Genomic DNA, 21,362 nt, shown 5'->3' with positions numbered 1-21,362 from the left:
TCAAAGTAGCCACCCTTTGCTCTGATTACTGCTTTGCACACTCTTGGCATTCTCTTGATGAGCTTCAAGAGGTAGTCACCTGAAATGGTTTTCCAACAGTCTTGAAGGAGTTCCCAGAGATGCTTAGCACTTGTTGGCCCTTTTGCCTTCACTCTGCGGTCCAGCTCACCCCAAACCATCTCCATTGGGTTCAGGTCCGGTGACTGTGGAGGCCAGGTCATCTGGCGCAGCACTCCATCACTCTCCTTCTTGGTCAAATAGCCCTTACACAGCCTGGAGGTGTGTTTGGGGTCATTGTCCTGTTGAAAAATAAATGATGGGTCCAACTAAACGCAAACCGGATGGGATGGCATGTCGCTGCAGGATGCTGTGGTAGCCATGCTGGTTCAGTATGCCTTAAATTTTGAATAAATCCCCAACAGTGTCACCAGCAAAGCACCCCCACACCATCACACCTCCTCCTCCATGCTTCACGGTGGGAACCAGGCATGTAGAATCCATCCGTTCACCTTTTCTGCGTCGCACAAAGACACGGCGGTTGGAACCAAAGATCTCAAATTTAGACTCATCAGACCAAAGCACAGATTTCCACTGGTCTAATGTTCATTCCTTGTGTTTCTTGGCCCAAACAAATCTCTTCTGCTTGTTGCCTCTCCTTAGCAGTGGTTTCCTAGCAGCTATTTGGCCATGAAGGCCTGATTCGCGCCGTCTCCTCTTAACAGTTGTTCTACAGATGTGTCTGCTGCTAGAACTCTGTGTGGCATTCATCTGGTCTCTAATCTGAGCTGCTGTTAACTTGCGATTTCTGAGGCTGGTGACTCGGATGAACTTATCCTCAGCAGCAGAGGTGACTCTTGGTCTTCCTTTCCTGGGGCGGTCCTCATGTGAGCCAGTTTTGTTGTAGCGCTTGATGGTTTTTGCGACTGCACTTGTGGACACATTCAATGTTTTCTCAATTTTCCGGACTGACTGACCTTAATTTCTTAAAGTAATGATGGCCACTCATTTCTCTTTTCTTAGCTGATTGGTTCTTGTCATAATATGAATTCTAACAGTTGTCCAATAGGGCTGTCGGCTGTGTATCAACCTGACTTCTGCACAACACAACTGAAGGTCCCAACCCCATTATTAATGCAAGAAATTCCACTAATTAACCCTGACAAGGCACACCTGTGAAGTGAAAACCATTTCAGGTGACTACCTCATGAAGCTCATTGAGAGAACACCAAGGGTTTGCAGCGCTATCAAAAAAGCAAAGGGTGGCTCCTTTGAAGAAAGTAAAATATAAGACATGTTTTCAGTTATTTCACACTTTTTTGTTAAGTACATAATTCCACATGTGTTCATTCATAGTTTTGATGCCTTCAGTGAGAATCTACAATGTTAATAGTCATGAAAATAAAGAAAACGCATTGAATGAGAAGGTGTGTCCAAACTTTTGGCCTGTACTGTATATATATTTAGTGTTTTTATTTGAGGCTTTTTGGCAGATGTGCTTGTCTGAAGTGATTTATTCTACTGTCAGTGCAAGTGCAGGAACCTTAATTTGTAATAAAATACAAATAATAGTGAACATCAGGTTTGCACACTGGCAACAGATGTGACAAAATAATCCTGCAAGAGAAATAATTCTATAATGTGTCATGGAGAGAAAATGGGTGGCAAGGTGAGAAAACAGAAGTTTATGAACTTGTCAAACCCTATATTGTTATTTTTAAACACATTTCAGTAATTTATCTTTGAGTGTATTTACATAAGGATGAATTTACAAGGCATGTGGTTGTCAGCTGAAATGTCCAGTGATCCTGTAATTGATTTTTAAATTGGTGCCAAGAAGCCATTTCCGAACTAAATGTGACTGATAACGTATATTGATTTTAGACGCCACCACTCAACCTCTGGAAAAGTTTATCAGTGTTAAAGGAGGTAGAACATGCGCACTATAATAGACAATAGGTTAACCTTTGACAGTAATAATATGATTTTTTAAAAGCATCTTTTGTGTGGGTTTTCTTGCTTCTCTTGCTGTTAAAACAGGAAAATGCACTAAAAAGGCTGGTAAATGTCTGCAGCAAAAATCAATGATTCTCTATTCAACAGATAAGTGTTTGTTGTGTCGGGCTGGCAGCAAAATTTATATTTTACCCATAATTTCATTTTTATTTTTGACATCAGCAGCTGTGGTAAATTGAATCTGTGATTTTTGTCCTGGTTATAGAAATTGATTTCTGATCAGTACTCCTTTTATATCTGGAGTATCGTAACCCGTTTGCTCTCATTAAGAATATCCAGAATACAAATGTCACTTCCACCTGTCCCACAGGTACTACCACTACCTGTTCTCCCACTACCTGCCCCAGTCCCTGCGGACTCTGGTGGATCGCACCTCCAACTGTGAGGACATCCTGATGAACTTCCTGGTCTCTGCTGTGACTCACCTGCCACCAATCAAAGTGGCTCAGAGGAAGCAGTACAAAGAGTTGCCCAGTCCACAGGTAGGCGGCCATTTGTCTTATTCACTTTATTCGGAGGATGCTGTTTACTCAGATGTCAGGACAGGACCGGATGATTAATTAGGGTGTCTTGTTTTTTCCTCCCAGGGTACGAAGAGCGTCCCCTGGGCCAACCCGGAGCACTTCAACCAGCGGCAGGAGTGTGTCAACACCTTCGCCAGCTGGTTTGGCTACATGCCTCTAGTTCACTCTCAATTCCGCTTGGACCCCGTGCTCTTCAAAGATCAAGTGTCCGTCCTTCGGAAGAAGTACAAAGACTTGGAGAGGGCATGAACTTGACAGACAGACTGGGGAAACTGGGAGGTCTGGTTTAGTGGCCTTTTGGACAGACAATTGGACCAATCACTGGTGGACAGCTGACAACTGTCTGGGATGTGGACAAAGTCAGTTTGCATTATGGACAAAGTACAATTATCAGACAGACCCTGGTGGACTGTTCTGGACTATATACATATAAATATGAAGAGAAACGTTTGAAGGGAGCTTCAAGTGGTTCTCCCGCCTCCACGAGTCTGGCAGGACAACGAAGGAGGGAAAATCAGGGGCCTTGAAAGAGTCCCTGTAATTGGGCCTCTCACTGAGAAAGGACAATCTCTATTGGACAGCAAATAAAGGAACACTTCTGATGTCAGTGCTATTGTCGTGAGAATAAGACGGGAATAGCTATCTCATGCCAGAAGCACCCAAGGGACTGGTATTGGTGCCATGCACTCCGGCTGTCAATGTGTCTCAATGTTACCGTGCAGGGACTGTTGCCAAGGAAACAGATCATTTCACATCAAAATGCTAACTGTAAAACCAATAAAATGATTTGTAAATGCAAACTCTGGCATGGTGCTGCAGACCATTCAAGTTTGTTTCCCCCTTACTTGGCACACACCTTCTATTAAAACAGGTCCAGGACGTATATTTTCAGCAGACATGAAGGAAACAAGGTAAAAAAGTAAACATATCACTGAGGCCAATAGTTATTAGCCACATTTGTATCCTGTAATTACACATCTAAAAGGAATGCAACAGGAAATAGTCCCTATTCCAATGAGAGGAGCATTTCATCCTGGTTGCAGCTTCAAAATGTGAAAAACCAGTACTGCAGCCAACAACTTTTCATTACCAATTCATCTATTTTCTCATTATTCAATCAATCGTTTGTTCTATAAAATGTCAGAAAATGGTAAAAAAGAAAAATGTCCTTCCCCAAGGTGACACGTTGAAATTGTTTTTGTCTGACCAACTATGCAATCATAGTTTTAAAAAACAAAACAAAACACAGCAAACCACATAAGAGTCACTTATGAGAAACTGCAATTTGTTCAAAAACTGAGTTACACAGCAAGAATAATAGATCCAAATTTACTCTCAACGAAGCGCACTACTGCTTCATATTTCACAGCTCATCAACAATTAACATGATCCCAGTTCATATTGTGTAAACACATGCAGCTGAGACAAGCATATTTTCCTATCGGTTGGCTAGACTGATCATTTTCGGCATGTACCGTGCCCTTACTTGCACTTTTAAAATCCTATTTTTTCCCCGAGCAATTTAAATGGAGAAACCTTTCTGGGCAGAATGAATTATCCTAAATATAATTACAGCAATCCAAAGCACTCAATTACATATAAGCTGTGTTTTTGTGACTCTGGGATTCTCTTGGTCTTTGATGCCTTGTTGTAGTGTAGGAGCACTACATAGATAAGCTGCTGGTGTGTAAAGAAAGATGAATACAAAGGGTCAGGGTCAGAATATGCATCATTATGTGTCGGTGGATACGCCTTGATTTACTTATGAATCATCTCAATTGTGAAGGAGAACATGCATTCCCACATCAGCCCTCAGGGTTGGAATTACCACAATGAAGCACATCCAGCAAAGTATGCCAGTCCTGTATTTAGAAGCAGGACTTTAAAGTATATATATATTTAGAAATGTAGTTTCAAAAAAAAAAAATTTATTTTATACAAAACAAAATGGACCCAGTAGGCCTACCTCTCGTCCCACAGTTTACAAAAATAAATTCACAGGCAAGCAAGCCTTAACACCCTCGGGGTAAACAGGTGTGCTGTCTAGCACTCAAGAAGCTAATCTCATTAAGCACATGCACACACACACACACATTTATGTACAAAGCACCTGAGATACAATAGCTGCCAAGGGGCTAATTTGAATTCTGAACCATAGTGTTTTTACAACCGGCAGAGTATAATAAGGGCAATTGTTCCTATTGTAAACACAGTTGTCAGATCAGTTTCTGTGCTTTCTGCAAGAATTACCTGCAGTGAATTCAAGTCTGTCTGGTGTCGAGTCAGCACCTGGGAGCAAAACACCATGAATGTAGTGTTTTAGGAAAACTTTTTTTGTTGTTTTTACCTGAGGCCATACAGGTTTCAACTCATTACTTAAAAAGTACGAAAACAAAGGTCCATAACTTAATAAACACAGCGTGACAAAGTAACAGTTATAGAGCACTTGGAAGTCACAAAATAGGATGTCAGCTGCCCTGTACAAAAAAAAGGGAACAATTCTTGTGGTTGGAGTGTTACAGGTTGAAACAAGCTAATAATTTTCATTTAAGCCTTATTCTATCTCATTAACAGTTTTCCCCTCAACAGCTTCAATAGAACAGATAATAAACCAAAGAAGATGCTGGATGAAGTTGTGAGTAATGTGTCAGTTTCAGTGATGAAGTGCCAACACAGAGGAGGTTGCACCTAAGTAGAAAGTCCCATATCCAGAATCCAACAGAAATTCCCTTATTTCACCTGGTGTTTGCCATTAACGCAGTCTGTACAGCTGTGGAGGGATTCGTCTCTCTCTCTCTCTCTCAAAAAAAAAAAGTGGAAAAGAGTGGATCCAGTGAAGAATTATCATTTCCTGAGCGTCAGCATGGCATTGACGTCCCACAGCAGGTTCCTCATCTGGTCCATGAGAACCTTCATCTCCTGGTTCTTCTGCCGCACCTTCTGCAGGTGAAGCACAAGACATATGACGTTCAGTCAAACTCTTCAGAGTGCACGAGCCACAGCTTTAGCATTTTATCATCCTTTCAGGACAGAACCTAGTGTACTCTCTGTAAACATCACTGATCTTCAGTAATTGAGACTTGATTATATGTGCTGGAGGAGTTTGGGAGTAAAAAAAAAGTTACTTTTAACTGGCTTGGTACTGAGGTTGTTGGTAAAACAAACAAATCTCAGGTAAGCCTTTCCTCTAAAAAATGTATCCTGAAAAAGCCTGAAAAATTGATCACACCAGAATATTGAGTTTAATGTTAAAAAAAAAAAAACAACAACAACAAAATAAATAAAAACAACACCCTGATTTTGAAAATTTACTTAAGCTGCAAAGGATTTCTCCCATAGTACCAAGCTGACACTTAGGCCTATGTCAGTACTGCCACCTAGACGCTTTTGCAAGGGATTTTTTTTTTTTTTTGCTCATTTCAGAACAGCTGACTGACTGTTCCGTCATTTGGTAATTTAAACCTTTTTTTCAAAGTCTGTTTTGAATTTTAGTATCAAAACAAATGTCAGCCTGTCTACCAGTCTACTGGTGTTATTTAACAAGTGGCAGCAGTGTAGGACCTTTACTTTGTGATTGATCCAGTAGCTCTTAAAATGTCTGGGATTTTAAAAAATTTCCAACCAATGTTAAAAAAAAAAAAAAAAAAAACAGCTGTAAAAGAACAGCACTTAAGGTGGGACGTGACACTACCTTGATGCAAAAATTGTTGATATTAAATATTTGGCTGTTAATTAACCACCACTTCCAAGTATGACTTGAGACAGAGAGAAAACAGAAACACACCTCTAGAACTTCTTTTCTCTCCTGGTTGACAGCAGAACTGCAGGGCTCCACTCTGACAGAAACCACCTCCTCTCCAACATACGGCACAAGCTGCAGAGAGAGAAGACACACGGAGAGGTTTTAAAATGGTTCCTCTCCTCTTTCTTGGTAAGAATGCATCAGGTTTTGATACATAACAAAGACAAGATAAGAAATACACAAGAAATACACTGACAAGTTTGTTCTCAATCAAGCCCAAATAAAAAGGACAGTCCATCTTCAGCGTTATATTACATGGCCATCGCAGTTTTTACAGTAAACTGACATCTAAACAGAAAAAGAGGGCTTCTTCCTAACCTCTGCTGGCCCCTCCTGCAGGTCAGTGGTCATCTCCACACAGCGTTCGTAGAGGAGCCGAAGCTTTCGGAAGAGCAGGGCGAGCTGCCGTAGGTGTTCCTGGAGCTTCCCAAAGCGGTCCTGGTACATCGCCTGGCTCTGAGTCACACCATTAGGAAGCTACATCAAAGACACACAACGTCTCTCATCAGTTAAAGTCTTGGTTACATTTTTGGTTCAGATGGTTTCTGATTGATCAGAGAAAGAGTAGTTGTTGGTTGACAGGATATATTTTTAATATGAAGACGGTATTAGAGCTGTAAACGAATAGTCTGTATTCGGTGAATTAATCGAAATGTGAGAAGAAAAAAAAACAAACACAGAAGACATTCGATTGTGAAAATAAATACTCGACTGTATTAAAAAATAAATAAATAAATAAAAAGCCACAACTACCACGGCTGCCTGGCTTGCCAGTTGGCTCCTGCGCTGAATGTACTGCATGACAAACAGGAGTCACACAACATCACTTTCATTGATTGAAAATGAAATGTAGGTCAAGCTGAAAGGAGCAAATAATTCAGCAACCGTCTGGTAATGATGGCAGAGAGATCTCAACCCAACTCTACAGTAGAGAGAGTGAGTTGCACTCGGAGCAATTTAAAAAATGCCACTTGGAAATACTTTGGAATTTTTGATCCACAGATGGCAAAATTGTGGGATGTTGCACTAGCAACCTGAGGGAAAATATGCACCCAAATGAGCACCTATTCATGGCATTCAGTCCTTGGTCCTGATGTGGCTCACTTGCTCTGAGTTTTCAGCTCAGAAAAAAAAACGCAGTTTAATGGACAAGGACAAGCTGGAAGAGGTCAGCGATAAACTGAGAAACACAGTAAGAGACAATTAGAGACACCAGTCAGGTGGAGGTGGAAGGATGAGTAAGACAGATGCTGACAAGCATGCCAAGTAGATACACCAGAAAGGAAGGACAGGACAAATACATACTGACAGAGGATAGAAGAACCCTGTAAGCTCGAAAAGCATCAGCTATTCAGTTAATGTCCACACACACCTGACAAGAGACGGTAAAAAATACACTCTTTCTCATTTTAACATTTTTCTCTGAGTAGCTATTGCAAAATATCTCAGAAAGCAAATTAAGACATTTTGTACATGAAAATTGTGATCTATCATGACAGTGAAGAACTGGTAAGTCATTTTAATCTTCTGGCCTGCTCATCTGTGCAGATAGAGGTGGACAAAACTAGTGTTTACTAGTTAGTCAACTATTTGTGAACCCTAACATTTGAAGGTTCCAGTTTCTCTATTGCAACAATTTGATGCTTGATTAAAAAATGGTTCCGTATTTTTTTTTTTTCAAATTTGTTTTTGACAAAAATGAATCAACTGCAAAACAACACCTTAGGCTTTAGTAATTTACAATTTTCATTTTGTAAAAATAATCTAAACTAAATCATTATTTATTCATTTATTCAAAAACCTAATATTTTTACTTTTAAGTTTAATTTTAATTCAGCATGAACGAAAAGTCCTAGAGGTGCTCAGAATCTGATGTTTAAACGTCAATACTTTCAAGTATCACTCATTAGTAGAATACAGTGTGATATAGTTGAAAGCTTCAGAACAAGAGATGAAGTATCTACAGCTAGCTGACACATGGCAATGTTCATTACTTGCGTGGCTCGTGTGATCTGGAAGATCTCCATGGTGCGAGTAACAATGTCCTGGACGGTCTCCTGTCCAATCCGACAGAGAAACACTGGGGAGATCTCTCTCAGGGCTCCCTGAGGGGGTATGGGCTGCTGACCTTGGGCTGAGGCAGCACTGGGGGGCAGGTGGGGCTGCTGCTGAGGAGGCATCCCTGCCATCCCCGGCTTCTGAGGTAAGGAAGCTGCCATCACTACACAAATCTGTGGGAAAGGGATGTGATTGAGTACATAAAGGTGATAGCTCAATAAAGCACAACTACAGAGTTATTTGCATGTTAGTCAGTGGTGGTATTCAGATCCTTTACTTATGTTAAACTACTAACACTGCACTAGAAAATACACCATTTTAAGTAAAACGTCCACATTAGTTCGAAAAGTATTTAAGTATAACCAGGAAAATAGTACTTGATGCAGAAACACACACACACATATTCATATATATATATATATATATATATATATATATATATATGTGTGTGTTTATATGTATACAGAATAGGAGTACAACAATCAGAGGCCATTTTTATGCATCATCTGTCTTTAGATTATTATTACTCATACAATTATGTGTAAGGTGTAAACGGGATTTTTCTGTTGAGGTGTAGCCATTTTGTAATTATTTTATATAACACTACAAAATTAATATTTTTTCATTCTAGATAAATCGATTGATTGATTGATTGATTGATTGATTGATTGATTGATTGATTGATTGATTGATTTGTAAATTCATTAAACGTCCATCACAATTATACCTGAGACCAAAGTAGCAAATTGTCACATTTGAGAAACTGGAAGAACGAAAGTATCTGCAAAGTAAGATAGCTAAAGCTGTCAAATAATTGTGGTGGAGTAAAACGTTCAATATCTCTCTCTGAAGTGTAGTGGGGTAGAATAAGTAGTATGAAAAAGTAAAATGCAAATACCTCAATACCATAGGCATATTTATGAATATTTATAGTACTTGAGTAAATGTACTTGGTAACATTCTATCACTGTTAAACTCGTTATCCACTTTCAACTGAAAGTGTTTAAAACCATAATATAACATACGATGTACTCAACTCTATCTACATCACATAAACTGAAGTTGTTAACAGAAGCCACAAGGCCGAAGATTTAATTCTTGTACGCACTAAACTTAAGATACTCACGGAACAGCGTTTTGAATGACTGAGACAGAAGCTAATCCTTGTAGCTAACCAAGCCTAGCCTGAACAATAAAGAACCCATACAGAGGAAAGCTTAGCCGCTAGCTAGCTAACTGCGTGGCGAGTGCAGAAAACCACTTACCTAATTAAATAACGTCCTTTGGCTGGATGCTGTGCAAATATATCCAGCTTGCTTGCTTGTTGCAAAAAATATCGTTTGCTTATCTATTATTTTAAATAAGACATAATGAGACCTTTCCACTGATGTTTCAGAAAGCTGAGCGCGTTATTGTTTTCATGACGTCACTTCCTGGCAGAGAAAGACACATTTCCCACCACCAGGTGGAGACCATACAGTGTGGGTTGGAGAGGGTAATTTGTGAGTAAATATAGTGAACACATAGGAGTGAACACCAACCTCACTACAGCACAGCTGACCTTACACTAAGAGCTGGGGCTTAAAGGGGGCCGTGAAGTACTGCAGTGTTGGGGAGTTTAATTTTAACTATTAAATCATAAGCTGTAAAGTACTAGATAAATGTAGTAGAGTAAAAGTATAAAGGAGTACAACTACTTTCAAGTTACAAAGTACAGTGATTTATCAAATGAACATAGTTACATTGTTACTTATATTTAAAGATATCATAACATGAAATATATCTACTTCTCTGCATTTATGCAAATACTGTTTGCTCAATGTGTTCAGTCCTATACAGTAGTAGACAATGCAGTTTTGCTTATACACAAACAGTTAAAAAAAAAACCATTTAACCAGACATTTGTGGGTTAAATGAAGGTTGTATGAGTCTTGCTTGCCTTTCAGCCAAGCCAGACCAATTAGGTTGAGTGATGGCAATTCATTAGTCAGTTATATGTTCAGCTGCTTTCTCTATTTGCTAAATCAATGCAGCAGGCTTTATCCATTCTTTGAAGGTTGCATTTATTGTGATGGTCCAGAATTTTTAAGGAAGTGCATTTTGTTTTTTTCATGTGGTGCGGTTTAGTGTTTAATAGGGCCTTTGTCAACCTGAACAATGAGTAATGGCCACGTAGATATCATCAGCATTTGATTAAACAAATGGCAGTAATGTTTCATTATTTCATCATTTTTATTTCTAAGTGTCCAAGAAAAAAGTGCACAAAGAAACTGGCAAGTATACAGAAAAAAAAAGAAAAAGAAAAGGCGAAAGTTGAGCTATGTTACTCCCTACATTCTGTGTCACAACAATAAGTCATTTGTATCCTGTTTTAACTCTGAACTGATGAGTACTTTTTTCATAATTTACTGTACAAATTACAGTAAAGTTACTTTAGTTAATTAACTTTTTTGTGTCCCAAAAGACAATGCTGCAAAGTATGTATGGCTTAAAGAATATCCTTAGTTTATTTTGTTCATGATTTACAGTATATGTTGATATAAATTGAATCACATTTTATGTAGCTGTTTGACAATAACTGATATTACTTTATGTCTATTTATAGCCAGTGAGCCAGAGAAATGTCACAACAACTAAGGCTATTGGATGGATTATGATCAAAGTTTGCACTGACATTCAGGATACCTAAAGGATGAATTGTAATAATTTTGGTGAGCCCCTGACTTTTCTTCTTGCACCATCATCAGGTCAAAAATATTAATTTGTGCAATACTTTGGTTCATGACTGTATACCTTTGCAACTAATGATGTTCCCATCAACATCAGCCATACTTGTGTAGTGCTAATCAGCAAATGTTAGTATGGTAACATGCTAAACAAAGATTGTGAACACAGTGAACATTATACCTGCTAGACATTTGCATGTTATATCATGAGAGTACTGAAGTTTGATGGTGAACAAAGATACCACTATAGCTTGTTTACTCTTGTTTTGTTTTTATACTACAGAGTAAAAAATTTGCATTTTGTGTTTTATCCTTTTATCTTCAGAAGCAACACATTCATGAGGAATTTGGCATGGTTTATAAAATGGGTCCTTCATGACTTAAGCATTTAATGCTTTAATTTGTCTCTTTCGTAAATCATCGGTTGTTCAGTGTTGTAACAATATGCTCCAAAGTTAGGCAATTTTGAGTACATAAGAACGTGATTATCTTCTGAGCATCAAATGAAATGTTTACAAGACCCCTCTTCCTCCTTTTAACTGCATTCTCTCACCTTTATGGTTGAATTCTGTGCACATGCCAAGACAGTAAAACATAACCTAATGCAATCAGTAAGTCAGATAAAACATGCCAAACAAAAAGCAAAAAAATGAGGAAGAGTGCGATGCAATGTTTAAAGCTTAATTATTGACCTTCAGGTATTCATTTGGAGCCCATCATTAAACAGAAATGTAGGCAAACACACACACACACATGCTAAATATGCATCTGTTACAGCAGTGTCTGAGGACTTTAGCACTGATGACACGGAGCACTGGGTTATCTAAAAGAGACATTAAAATGCACAATACCAGGAAATATTCAGCATGGTGATAACACTGCTGATAAAGCACCACAAAGGACTGGTTGTGATGTCGTAGCAACCAGAGGAACCTGGTACAGGAACAAGTTTGCTTCCCTCTCTAGCCTTGAGATTGTATGATGATGATGATGATGACGATGATGATGATGATGATCGTGAGAGAAAACTAAAGGCATCTGTGTAATGTTTTGTGTACTTTGGTTTTTGATTTGATTTTGTTTTTAATTAAAGTCGATAAAACGTATCGCTGCATATACACTGTTTTTTTTTAATCACCTGCTTTGTATAGATTGTAGGTTGCATTTGTGTGCGACAGTATCAGTCTTAACTTTGAGTTCTGGTGAGAGTTGTGCAACTTATCACTTGAAGCTGTCCTGTCACACCCCTCCCTCTGTCATCTTTAAGCTTATAAAATCAAAATGAGAGGGACTGTCTGTTTACTTTTACTAAAGAATACACAAGTCAAAGTTTTACGGGAAAATGAACTTGATCTAATAAAAGGTACAAGCTGCTATATGTTTCTTTCGTAAGTGAATCGCTTCTACGCTTAAAACTGCAGCACTTGCACCTAGTGATATTCCAAAATTGATTATTTTTCACAGAACCAAAATGTTAGTCTGCTGAGGCTTTCACATCATCGCTTTGTTTCATATAAAGTGATAAGATGCCAGTTTTACCTCAAGTATTTGTTCAAACTTGATATCAAAAGCTAAATATCACAGGGGCACATTCCTTTCTGCTTGCTTCAGTTGCACTAACAGCTGGCTGCAAGTCAACAGACAAGGTGAAATCAAACGTGCCTTATTCTCCGAGTCTCCATCACAATAATCGTCACTGGAGTGGAAAAAGATGAAAATAAATACAGCAGGATTCTTGTACTATCAACGTAACCCCTGGAAGTCTTTACTGATGGGTTTCTGTGGTTACATTCCATTTTTAGGTGAATTACCTTATCAGATCATATCAAGTTTCCCTTAGCTGACTTTCTGTTCTCAGGTTTCTCCCTTCTGTATCAGAGCTCGGTCGAAAGTGAAAAGTTAAATATGAAGAGGAAAAAAATGAGCTTCCTATTTCCATTAAAATGCTCTGAACAAGTACCAGCTTATATTCTTTTTGGCAAAACATAAGGATTTGAAGTTGTTAGGACATGGAAATATAAATGATCAGTATTATCGGTTGTATAATAATTATTAGAGAAGAGATTCTAGTCACTAACAAGACAGTAGAAGCTGTAATCATCATGTTATGGCTCGAGTCTGACTAATAGAGGTCAAATAATAGTGCCACTTTAAGGAAACAAGCTGCAAACACCACACTGGTATATATCAACTTTTTAGTTGATATGGCAGAATTGTTAGCAAATATTGGCTTGTTTACACATTCAGCAGACACTGAGCAACATAAGCATTTATTTTGAGTCACAGTTCTAGCCACCTGGTGAATGTAAGTCTAATATGCACTCTCACTTTTAGCCCTGTGTTGGTCTCCACCGACCCCTGAGAAAATCATCTGGTGCTTAAACGCTTCACTAAATGTTTTAAGACCACAACAAAACAGTTTCGTGCTGAAAACAGATGCCTGCTGTGGCTAAAAATGCCGTGAGAAGCATCAACAGAGAAAGGAAAGTTACAGGTTGGAAAACCCAGAAGAATTTGCTGAAAGACATGAAAAAGTTCTGTATAGCTGCTCGGAACTGCAGAGATACATTGTTGATAATAAACAAATAGATATATAAAATATTGATTATAAGACCAGCAAATTGTACCAACATATTATTAAGGTTCAGTTGCATCTTTTAACTCAATGTTTTTTGCCTTTGAAATACGACTTTTCTCAAGTGTTTTTTATTTTTACCTTGTAGGACAGAAGAAATTTTGTTAGTTATATAACAAACATAACACATATTTCAGGAAATCAAAACTACTGAAAAATAAAGTTGCACACAACACACCCAGCCCTGTTTATATAAATTTGAACAATCAGGGACAAAATAAAGTGTGGTAATATAATATATCCTGTAATATGGCACTTCTCTGTGATGTGGGACGGTTCAGGATGTCCAAATTCTCTAGCATAATTACAGCAGTGCGCTTTAATTTCCAGGGTTGAACCAGTCAGTATTTGTCAAGGTAAAACAAAGTGTAAGCCTAGCTTTAGACATTCAGTCAGAATACAGGGGGAAGATTTATCCACACCTAATTCTAGTTTATACATCTCTTATAGAATTATTAACACAGGTCAGGCTGGAAGTGCTCCAGAGTAGATGTGTGTGTGATATTTTTTTTTCTGCACAGCCCTCCCTGAAGACTAACACCATTATCAGCATCAGTGTTATGGAGAGCCGGCAGGTATAAAAGGACAGACAGAGAGGTGGGGACAGCCATAAAGCTTGAGGGGAATAGCTGAAAACCAAGATGAAGAAGACAGGGATGCTTGTCCTCTGTGTGCATTTGACCTTCATGTTACTGGGCAGCACTGAGGTAAGAGACACTTTGGAAACCTGGTGGAAAACATATTATGGGACAAATGACCTGAGTTTCAGTCCACATTCAGAGGACTGTGATGGAACACTGACAGGCAAACAGTTCATCCTCTCTGACTGGTCAACACCGGTTGAACAGCTAATTTATGTGGATTTTGAGCTTAAACTCAGCTGCCCTTTGTTTTTTTTATCTTAAATGTGGTTACATTCAAATTAGCCAGGGAAGTAAATGAAACATTTAAATGCATCTCAAAGTCAAGGTAAATTTACATTTTTCCGTTTGAATTGTATTTACTACTGAACACAAAAGTTCATAGTCCATCTCTCTCAAAGAATTACTAAGAGTAAAATAATAGGAACATGAATAAAAAAAAAAAAATGTAATTGAAAATTCATTCTTGACCTTAAAAGCAGTAGTCATCACAAGGTCCATTTAATAGTATGTCTCATGATCTTTCCTTTCATTCTTAACCTTAACGATTGCAAAAAAAAATTAATAAAATTGGATAAAACAAATTAAAAGCAAAATAAAAAGTAGTTAGTCAACATGTTTCCTTTTCTACCATTTTTCTGAAAACTGAGGGTTGCTAGTCTTGTAATATTGAATTATTATTTCAGCTGTCCCACAGCTGCGTATCAATGACCAGGAAATTTATTTATAGTTCCCACACTGCCACAATCCTGTGAAACTGAATATATTAGACCTACTTTACTTTGTCAGCCATCACTAATCCTTTCTTTTGCTGCTGGTGGGAGCCACTTGGTGTCAGACACGGGAGCACTCCCATTTCCAGAGCACAGGTCTAGACTGGAGGGGAGATGAAATACACATGCAATACACAAAGAAGGTAGTCAGGGGGACAATTATAAGCCAAAGAGTGCAGGGCAAACAGGCGCTGCAGGCCTCTATCAAACACACCAATATGCAAAGTATGGTAAATTACTTCATAACCCACGTATTCAGCTGGAATAGCAATCGCCTGACCTTTGCATGATGTGGCTCTGAATGATTTGTCACATAGAGACACACTGTACTGCAGGAAGGTTTTTATCTGTGGCATAGATCGAAAGCATGATACAGACAGGAAACGCAGACAGTATAAGCTGGTGTTGAGTGAGGAAGCGAACAGAGCGATGTGATAAGTAGGCCACAACAGACAAGAATCTAATTTTATCTCCTCATTACTGTTATAATATTATTATAAAGTTATCATGCCTGGTACCATCATCTTGATCACACACATTACATATTTTCTCACTCCATGCAGATAGATGTTTCTGCTGCCTCCCCCATACAGTGGAGGAATTTCGTTTGTGGGCTAAGAGCACTAAGAAATCTACATTTAAAAACATTTCAACAGTAGCGTGTATTTCACAGGGATAGTTAAGCATTTGATTTGTGAAAGAGAAATTAAATATTGCGCCTAGCATAGCTTAAAGGGGGGATAACAGCTAGCTCTGTCCAAAGTAAAAAAACAAAAAACAAAAACCCCACCACCTTTAAAGATCCCTAACACCTTGTGTCTCATTTATTGAAGTAGTTAACAGACAAAAAATGTCAAGGGAAACTGCATGCTGAAACTGTTGTTACCAGCGGGATGCATAGACTGTGACTGCAGTTTCGTAGACACAGGCAGGTGGCCAGGTGTGGTATCACCGCTGCTGTCCAGACACCAAAATCTAAAACTGTGTGCTCTGATTATTTAGCAATACCACGCTGATGCTGTTGTTTGTCAAGAAATAGATCCATCATGTAACTCCCTCAAAAAATCATAAATATTGATGTTTTCACATTCACGCTCCTTTACGGGCTAATCAAGATTGTGCAAGACAGCGTTTTGGGTTGTTTTAAACTCTGGACAGAACCAGGCTTTAGCTGTTTTCCCAAGCCTCCAGTCTTTATGCTAAGCTGAGCTAAAAAAAAAAAAGCTTCACTTCATTGAGATATTCCTTTAAGAAACAATGCTCACTACTTGAAATTGCATCATTATTAAAAAAGCTGCTAACAATAAGGTGTGTGGATTATCCAGAGAAGCTGGAACATTGTTGCTGGAAAAACATGATGCTGTTTTAATGTTTAAATACATTTTTTATTGCTGCAACAACCACAAACATTAAATCTCATCTGTCTCATACCCGTGAGAAAATATTATGTTTGTATATACTGTGACTCTGAACTTATTGCATCTCTTCTGCACTGCAAACTGTTGTTTTCTTTCACAGGGAAACCAGTCACCCACTTGCGCCAACTGTTCAACTACAGCAATAACAGTAAGCTCAATGACCACCGGACCTCCATCGGCCACGTCACCGCCCAGCAGCACCTCCACCCATGTAGCCTCCAGCAGCTACACCAGCACTACTGTAACCACAAGCCCGACTCCCTCCTCCTCCTCCCCCTCCCCCTCCTCCACCACCACATCCTCGTCCTCCACCCCCACCTCCACCTTAGCCGTCACCTCAACCTCCACAACTACCACTGCTGCGTCAAACAAGACCACAACGACCTCTGGATCAACTCAAAACTCTACAACCAAATCATCCACCACGCAGAGTGTTGGGACTTCAACGCCGACAGCAGGGTCTGCTGCTTTGTTCGGGTGCTACAGTCAACTGCTGGTGCCTGTCATTTCCATCCTCATCTACAGCGCAGAGGGCTGAAAGTGTACAACCTCCACCTAAGGGACTTTTGTCCTTTATATTAAATCCATAATTCCTCCTATGTATTAAGGGAAAAGTTCACAGATTCACCTTTCCTCAATATAAATGTTTTGATTTTTGACTCTCGGAGCCTCTTATTTAATGGCTCATGCTATGACTGTCACACATTTAGCATACTAATGTTATGAAGTGCTTTGTTTGCACTGAGCTCTTTTCCACTTTTACCAAGACTTCCCCACACAGTCTCTATATATGATGTGTAACCCCATGCTTCAAATGTTAAAACTATATTTCACAAAATACTTAATGTAAACAGTGGCTATGAAATTTCTCTGGATTTTTGTGGCAAATAAAAAGGTAATTGAACTGGCATTGGACTCTAAATGTATTCTTCAAAGTAAAAAAAAAAGAAAAAAGGACACATATTGGAAATGATGGAAACATTTTTCAGAAAATTTCAATAGAACTGGATTAATCCTCAGTTTTACTAAAACTGATGGCCATGGTAGAATCACAGCTGCAACCTCATTTGCATTTAGGCTTTGATATTAAAAACAAATTCCATTCCAACAGCGCATTTAAATTCAGGATGTTCGAACCACCTTTAAGATTTAGTTTCGCTTCTCTCTAATGGCTCTGCCTCAGCGTATTTCGGACATGACGGCAATTAATTTAAATATATTTGTATAACTTTTGCAGTATGTGGAGTATAATAAGAATGAGCAAATCATTTTGGTAAAATGGTTTCAGGTTGTCTTGTTGCATTATATTACTGGAAAAGTTCAAACTTAAACATGGCTTTGTATTACAGTTGAGTAGATTTGAAACAACAGGGGAATTGTTATGATGAAAAGAGTAGGGTGTGGTTTAAATGCAGTAACAGGAGGATAAATCAGTACACAATTACTGGTATCAGTTGTATATTTGACTTAACTTCCATCTGATTTACCTTCATTATCCTCAGAGTAAGATATTCACTGGGATCCTGATCTGGGATCCCAACTCATTATTGAAGAATTCTGCTTTTTACTGCGTCTCATTCAATAAGATGAAGTATTAACGAATGATCTCAATCTTACATTCACAAAAGGATAAAAATAGCTGCAGTTAAGCAGTTGGAGGAGCTTTGCGGAACAAAAGACAGCAGAGAAGTGGGTATCTCTTACATCCATATCTGGATTGATATCACTTGGCTTAGTTGGGGGTTTTGCATTTGTGGTTCATCACTGGGGTGGAGACTGAGGCCAGACTTCCTGAAAGAAAACAGGTATCAGGTGAATAATCTGAATACCTTATAAAAGGCCAGCCTCTGTAAAAATACACATTTTACAAAACTAGGACTCTCAGCAAGGACACACGAGTGTATGACTGGCCTGAACCTGAAAGAGGTTTTAACAAGCTATCTCCAGCTTTCTGTTTATCTTGAAGAGGAAATCATCTTTCATCCAATATGAAATCCAGTGTCCTGGGGCTGTTTTCACTGACTCTTCTGGGATTTGTCTGCGCACAGGTAAGACTCATGTAGTGTAGATAGAAAGGGAGATAAACACGAAGCTAAAAAGAAAATTGTAACATAAAAAGTTCTAATATCTTTAATAAATGAACAGATGCACCCCAATAAGTCACAAGAAATATTCATCATAGTTAATATTTTGCACTTTTATTATTCATTAATAATGTTTTTTTTGTGAAATCACTACCAGTTTTGAATCTGAAACCTGGTTTTGTTAGTATTTTTTGCAATTCAATACAAAATATTATGCTCTGCAGCATCAATTACAATGTAATGTTATATCATTAATGTCTTTTTCTGTCTCCTCTCACTCTCCTTATGCACTCAGATCTCAGAAAAGGCATCCATCACTCATTACACCACCATCACTCCCATGGCCAAGACTAAGACAAACAACAACAACAACAACAACAACAACAACAACAACAACAACAACAACAACAACAACAACAACAACGACAACAACACTACCAGCAACACCTCAGGAGCCAATGCCACCATGTCCAATACCACCACCAGCACCAGCACCATGACCGGGACCAGACCCACAATGATGACGGGCAATGGCGGCACAAATTACATGACCATCATGACAACAAAGAGCGGACAGAGCCACGTCTTCACCTCTGTCAGTCTGCTGTTTGGGTCTTTTGTTCTTCAAGCACTTTGGCAGTGAGCGCCCTCCTGAGGCTCAGAGATGGAGTGAGTCTTACACTGCACAGTCCTGCTTCACACTGCCTTGCAAATCTCATGTTACTGTAGAGTGTTTGCTGTAGAGGAAATAGATTTTCAGTTGTTTTGTGTTTACAAAAAATGTGGTTTACGAGATTATGAAATGATTAACGAGTCACAGTGACAGAGTCAGCTTATTAATTAACCAACAGACAACAACTTAGACAGGTCGGTATCAGACCCTGCATTGATAAGCGATGGAAAAAGCGGCAGCCCATGAATCATAATGAGTTTAGGCATGTTTGTTTGTATTAGAGAATGGCATATCCTAAACCATATTTACATTTTATATATACTGTAGGCCTATTAATTGTCTTGTGTGCAATTATTTATTCAATCAAATATATTTCAAGTATATGAATATAATATAAATTAATAAACATATTGTAATTTTTGTCTACATTTCACACTGTATAGTAGTTGTGTAGATTTTTGAAGCAACCGTTTTTGTGTGTGTGTGTGTCTTACTATAATTATTCATACACAGTAGTACAAGTGGTAATGTGAGTATTTGCTCTATATTTTTTATATTTAAAAAAACAATAAACATTGAATAAACAGTGAAATATGTTATTACTCTATTACAAACGTGTAATATTTGTTTTTAATAATATATATTCATCAAGATGAAAAAGAGCAATGATTATGTTTGAAAATAAAAACATTTCTTTTCCACATTGCACATTTTTTAAAGCAAAGAGATTAAAAACAAAGCTTCAACATCCGATATGAATCATGGATATGCTCCCTCTGTTCTGTCTAACAGGTTTTTATTGGCACGACACTCTACAGACAGTAGTCAGTCAAGGTATTGTATTGTGTGGTAAAATAATGGCTGAGGCAGACCTCAGAGAGATAGAGCTTATTCAAGAAGGAGGCTTTTGTTGTGCTACTGTATAAGGAAGATTTGACATCAATACTGAGCCAACACCCAAATGCTGGACTATATAGCTTATCTTTAACATGACAATTCTTATCATATTTTCCTTAAAATGAGAAATGCATTTTATATTCTTCAGGTTATAAAAACTTAAATATTGTAGGACTAGTTTCAGAATCAGCTCACATAACATAAATACCATTACCACACACCGCATGGTAGAATGGCCTATTACAGTAAGTCCATGAAAGAGGAGCAGGATAAAAAGGTAAACAAGCACAATGACCCTTCAGTGAGTCAGCAGGTTTAGTCAGAACGATGACGTGCCCCTCTTGTGATAGAATGATCTGGTGATTTTTAAATAAATCAAACCTCAAGCAATGTTAAAGACATTACGTAAACTAGGAAGTGCAATTTCTGAAAAGAAAAGGGCATTGGGATTGTTGGCTTCTGCAAACACTGAAGCTAAATTGCATTTCTTGAATGTATAGAGAAGCAGTTGAAGCAGTTATTAGAAAGCTAGCTGGCTCTATAATTAACACAGCTAGCCCCCCCACCTTTCCTCTTACTACTCTCCTTTGTCTTGTCTGCCTCTATGATCTGGACATCTATTAACCTGGTTAGCCATGTCTCTGCATCACTCCCAGTAATCCCTCTAATGTTGAGCTGGTGTCGCCAGCTCATCCTAATCCCTGCTGCAGACAATGGCTACATGGCAGAACGCAAGACAAGCCATGCGTTTGATCATTTTGCTGAGTCTGTTTGATGTAATATAATAACAAAAGTATGCACACAAAAGGAACACAATAGTTGCAGAAAAAAAGAAAAAAGAAACGGATAAAAAGCTTGGTACCAAGCTGAAGCTACTGTAGCTAGCTGCCACTCCAGCAGTGCCATCTTGAAAATTGTCTCTCTTCACAGATCTTAAGTTACATAAATAAATGGTAATTGTACTCAACCTTAGAGTTTTTTTGACAAATTTTTATGTATGCTAAAAATAATAAGTTGGTAAAAACACAGACAGTTTTGTGTTTTTGTTTTTTAAAATGAAGACATTTTTTTCATTTCACTGAGCAATATGATACTTCTCAAATAAACACTAAACAACT

At 38.3% G+C, this 21,362-nt stretch overlaps 3 protein-coding genes across 3 annotated transcripts in view; 2 read left to right on the top strand and 1 right to left on the bottom strand.

Moving 5' to 3' along the window:
• Positions 1 to 3,337, top strand: part of ext1c (exostoses (multiple) 1c) — an 85,321-nt gene extending 81,984 nt beyond the window's left edge. Inside the window, exons 11-12 of the mRNA XM_023429083.2 lie at positions 2,324 to 2,495; positions 2,601 to 3,337. Of these exons, the coding sequence (XP_023284851.1) occupies positions 2,324 to 2,495; positions 2,601 to 2,786 (358 nt within the window). The 3' untranslated portion in view covers positions 2,787 to 3,337. The remainder of the gene's footprint in view (positions 1 to 2,323; positions 2,496 to 2,600) is intronic.
• A 513-nt stretch (positions 3,338 to 3,850) lies between these two features.
• LOC111671856 (mediator of RNA polymerase II transcription subunit 30) lies at positions 3,851 to 9,823 on the bottom strand. The gene is made up of 5 exons (XM_023429082.2): positions 9,663 to 9,823; positions 8,334 to 8,570; positions 6,658 to 6,816; positions 6,322 to 6,411; positions 3,851 to 5,477 (listed from the first exon to the last, which is right to left on the bottom strand). The coding sequence occupies exons 2-5, from the start codon at positions 8,556 to 8,558 to the stop codon at positions 5,382 to 5,384; spliced, it is 570 nt and encodes a 189-aa protein (XP_023284850.1). The 5' UTR covers positions 8,559 to 8,570; positions 9,663 to 9,823; the 3' UTR covers positions 3,851 to 5,381.
• A 4,507-nt stretch (positions 9,824 to 14,330) lies between these two features.
• On the top strand, positions 14,331 to 20,013 carry LOC111671883 (uncharacterized). The gene is made up of 4 exons (XM_023429115.2): positions 14,331 to 14,465; positions 16,691 to 17,123; positions 18,639 to 18,649; positions 18,970 to 20,013. Exons 1-4 carry the CDS (start codon positions 14,400 to 14,402, stop codon positions 19,315 to 19,317), a joined length of 858 nt encoding a protein of 285 aa, XP_023284883.2. The 5' UTR covers positions 14,331 to 14,399; the 3' UTR covers positions 19,318 to 20,013.
• The last annotated feature ends 1,349 nt before the right edge of the window (positions 20,014 to 21,362 follow it).

Source organism: Seriola lalandi, unplaced genomic scaffold (assembly GCF_002814215.2).
Source record: "Seriola lalandi dorsalis isolate HSWRI2012SDOR001 ecotype SW California unplaced genomic scaffold, Sedor1 jcf7180002054887, whole genome shotgun sequence".
NCBI classification, from domain to species: Eukaryota; Metazoa; Chordata; class Actinopteri; order Carangiformes; family Carangidae; genus Seriola; species Seriola lalandi.
This window is presented reverse-complemented; position numbering and strand designations above follow the sequence as displayed.

What these genes read in the sequence shown, in the direction of transcription:
- LOC111671856 (XM_023429082.2), bottom strand. Translation starts at nt 8,558, where the DNA reads ATGGCAGCTTCCTTACCTCAGAAGCCGGGGATGGCAGGGATGCCTCCT. An exon ending in AGATCACACGAGCCACGCAA is followed by an intron (nt 6,817 to 8,333) that starts GTAATGAACATT and finishes TCTTTGATGTAG; the next exon opens with CTTCCTAATGGTGTGACTCA. An exon ending in AGAGAAAAGAAGTTCTAGAG is followed by an intron (nt 5,478 to 6,321) that starts GTGTGTTTCTGT and finishes CTTCACCTGCAG; the next exon opens with AAGGTGCGGCAGAAGAACCA.
- LOC111671883 (XM_023429115.2), top strand. Translation starts at nt 14,400, where the DNA reads ATGAAGAAGACAGGGATGCTTGTCCTCTGTGTGCATTTGACCTTCATG. An exon ending in TGTTACTGGGCAGCACTGAG is followed by an intron (nt 14,466 to 16,690) that starts GTAAGAGACACT and finishes TTTCTTTCACAG; the next exon opens with GGAAACCAGTCACCCACTTG.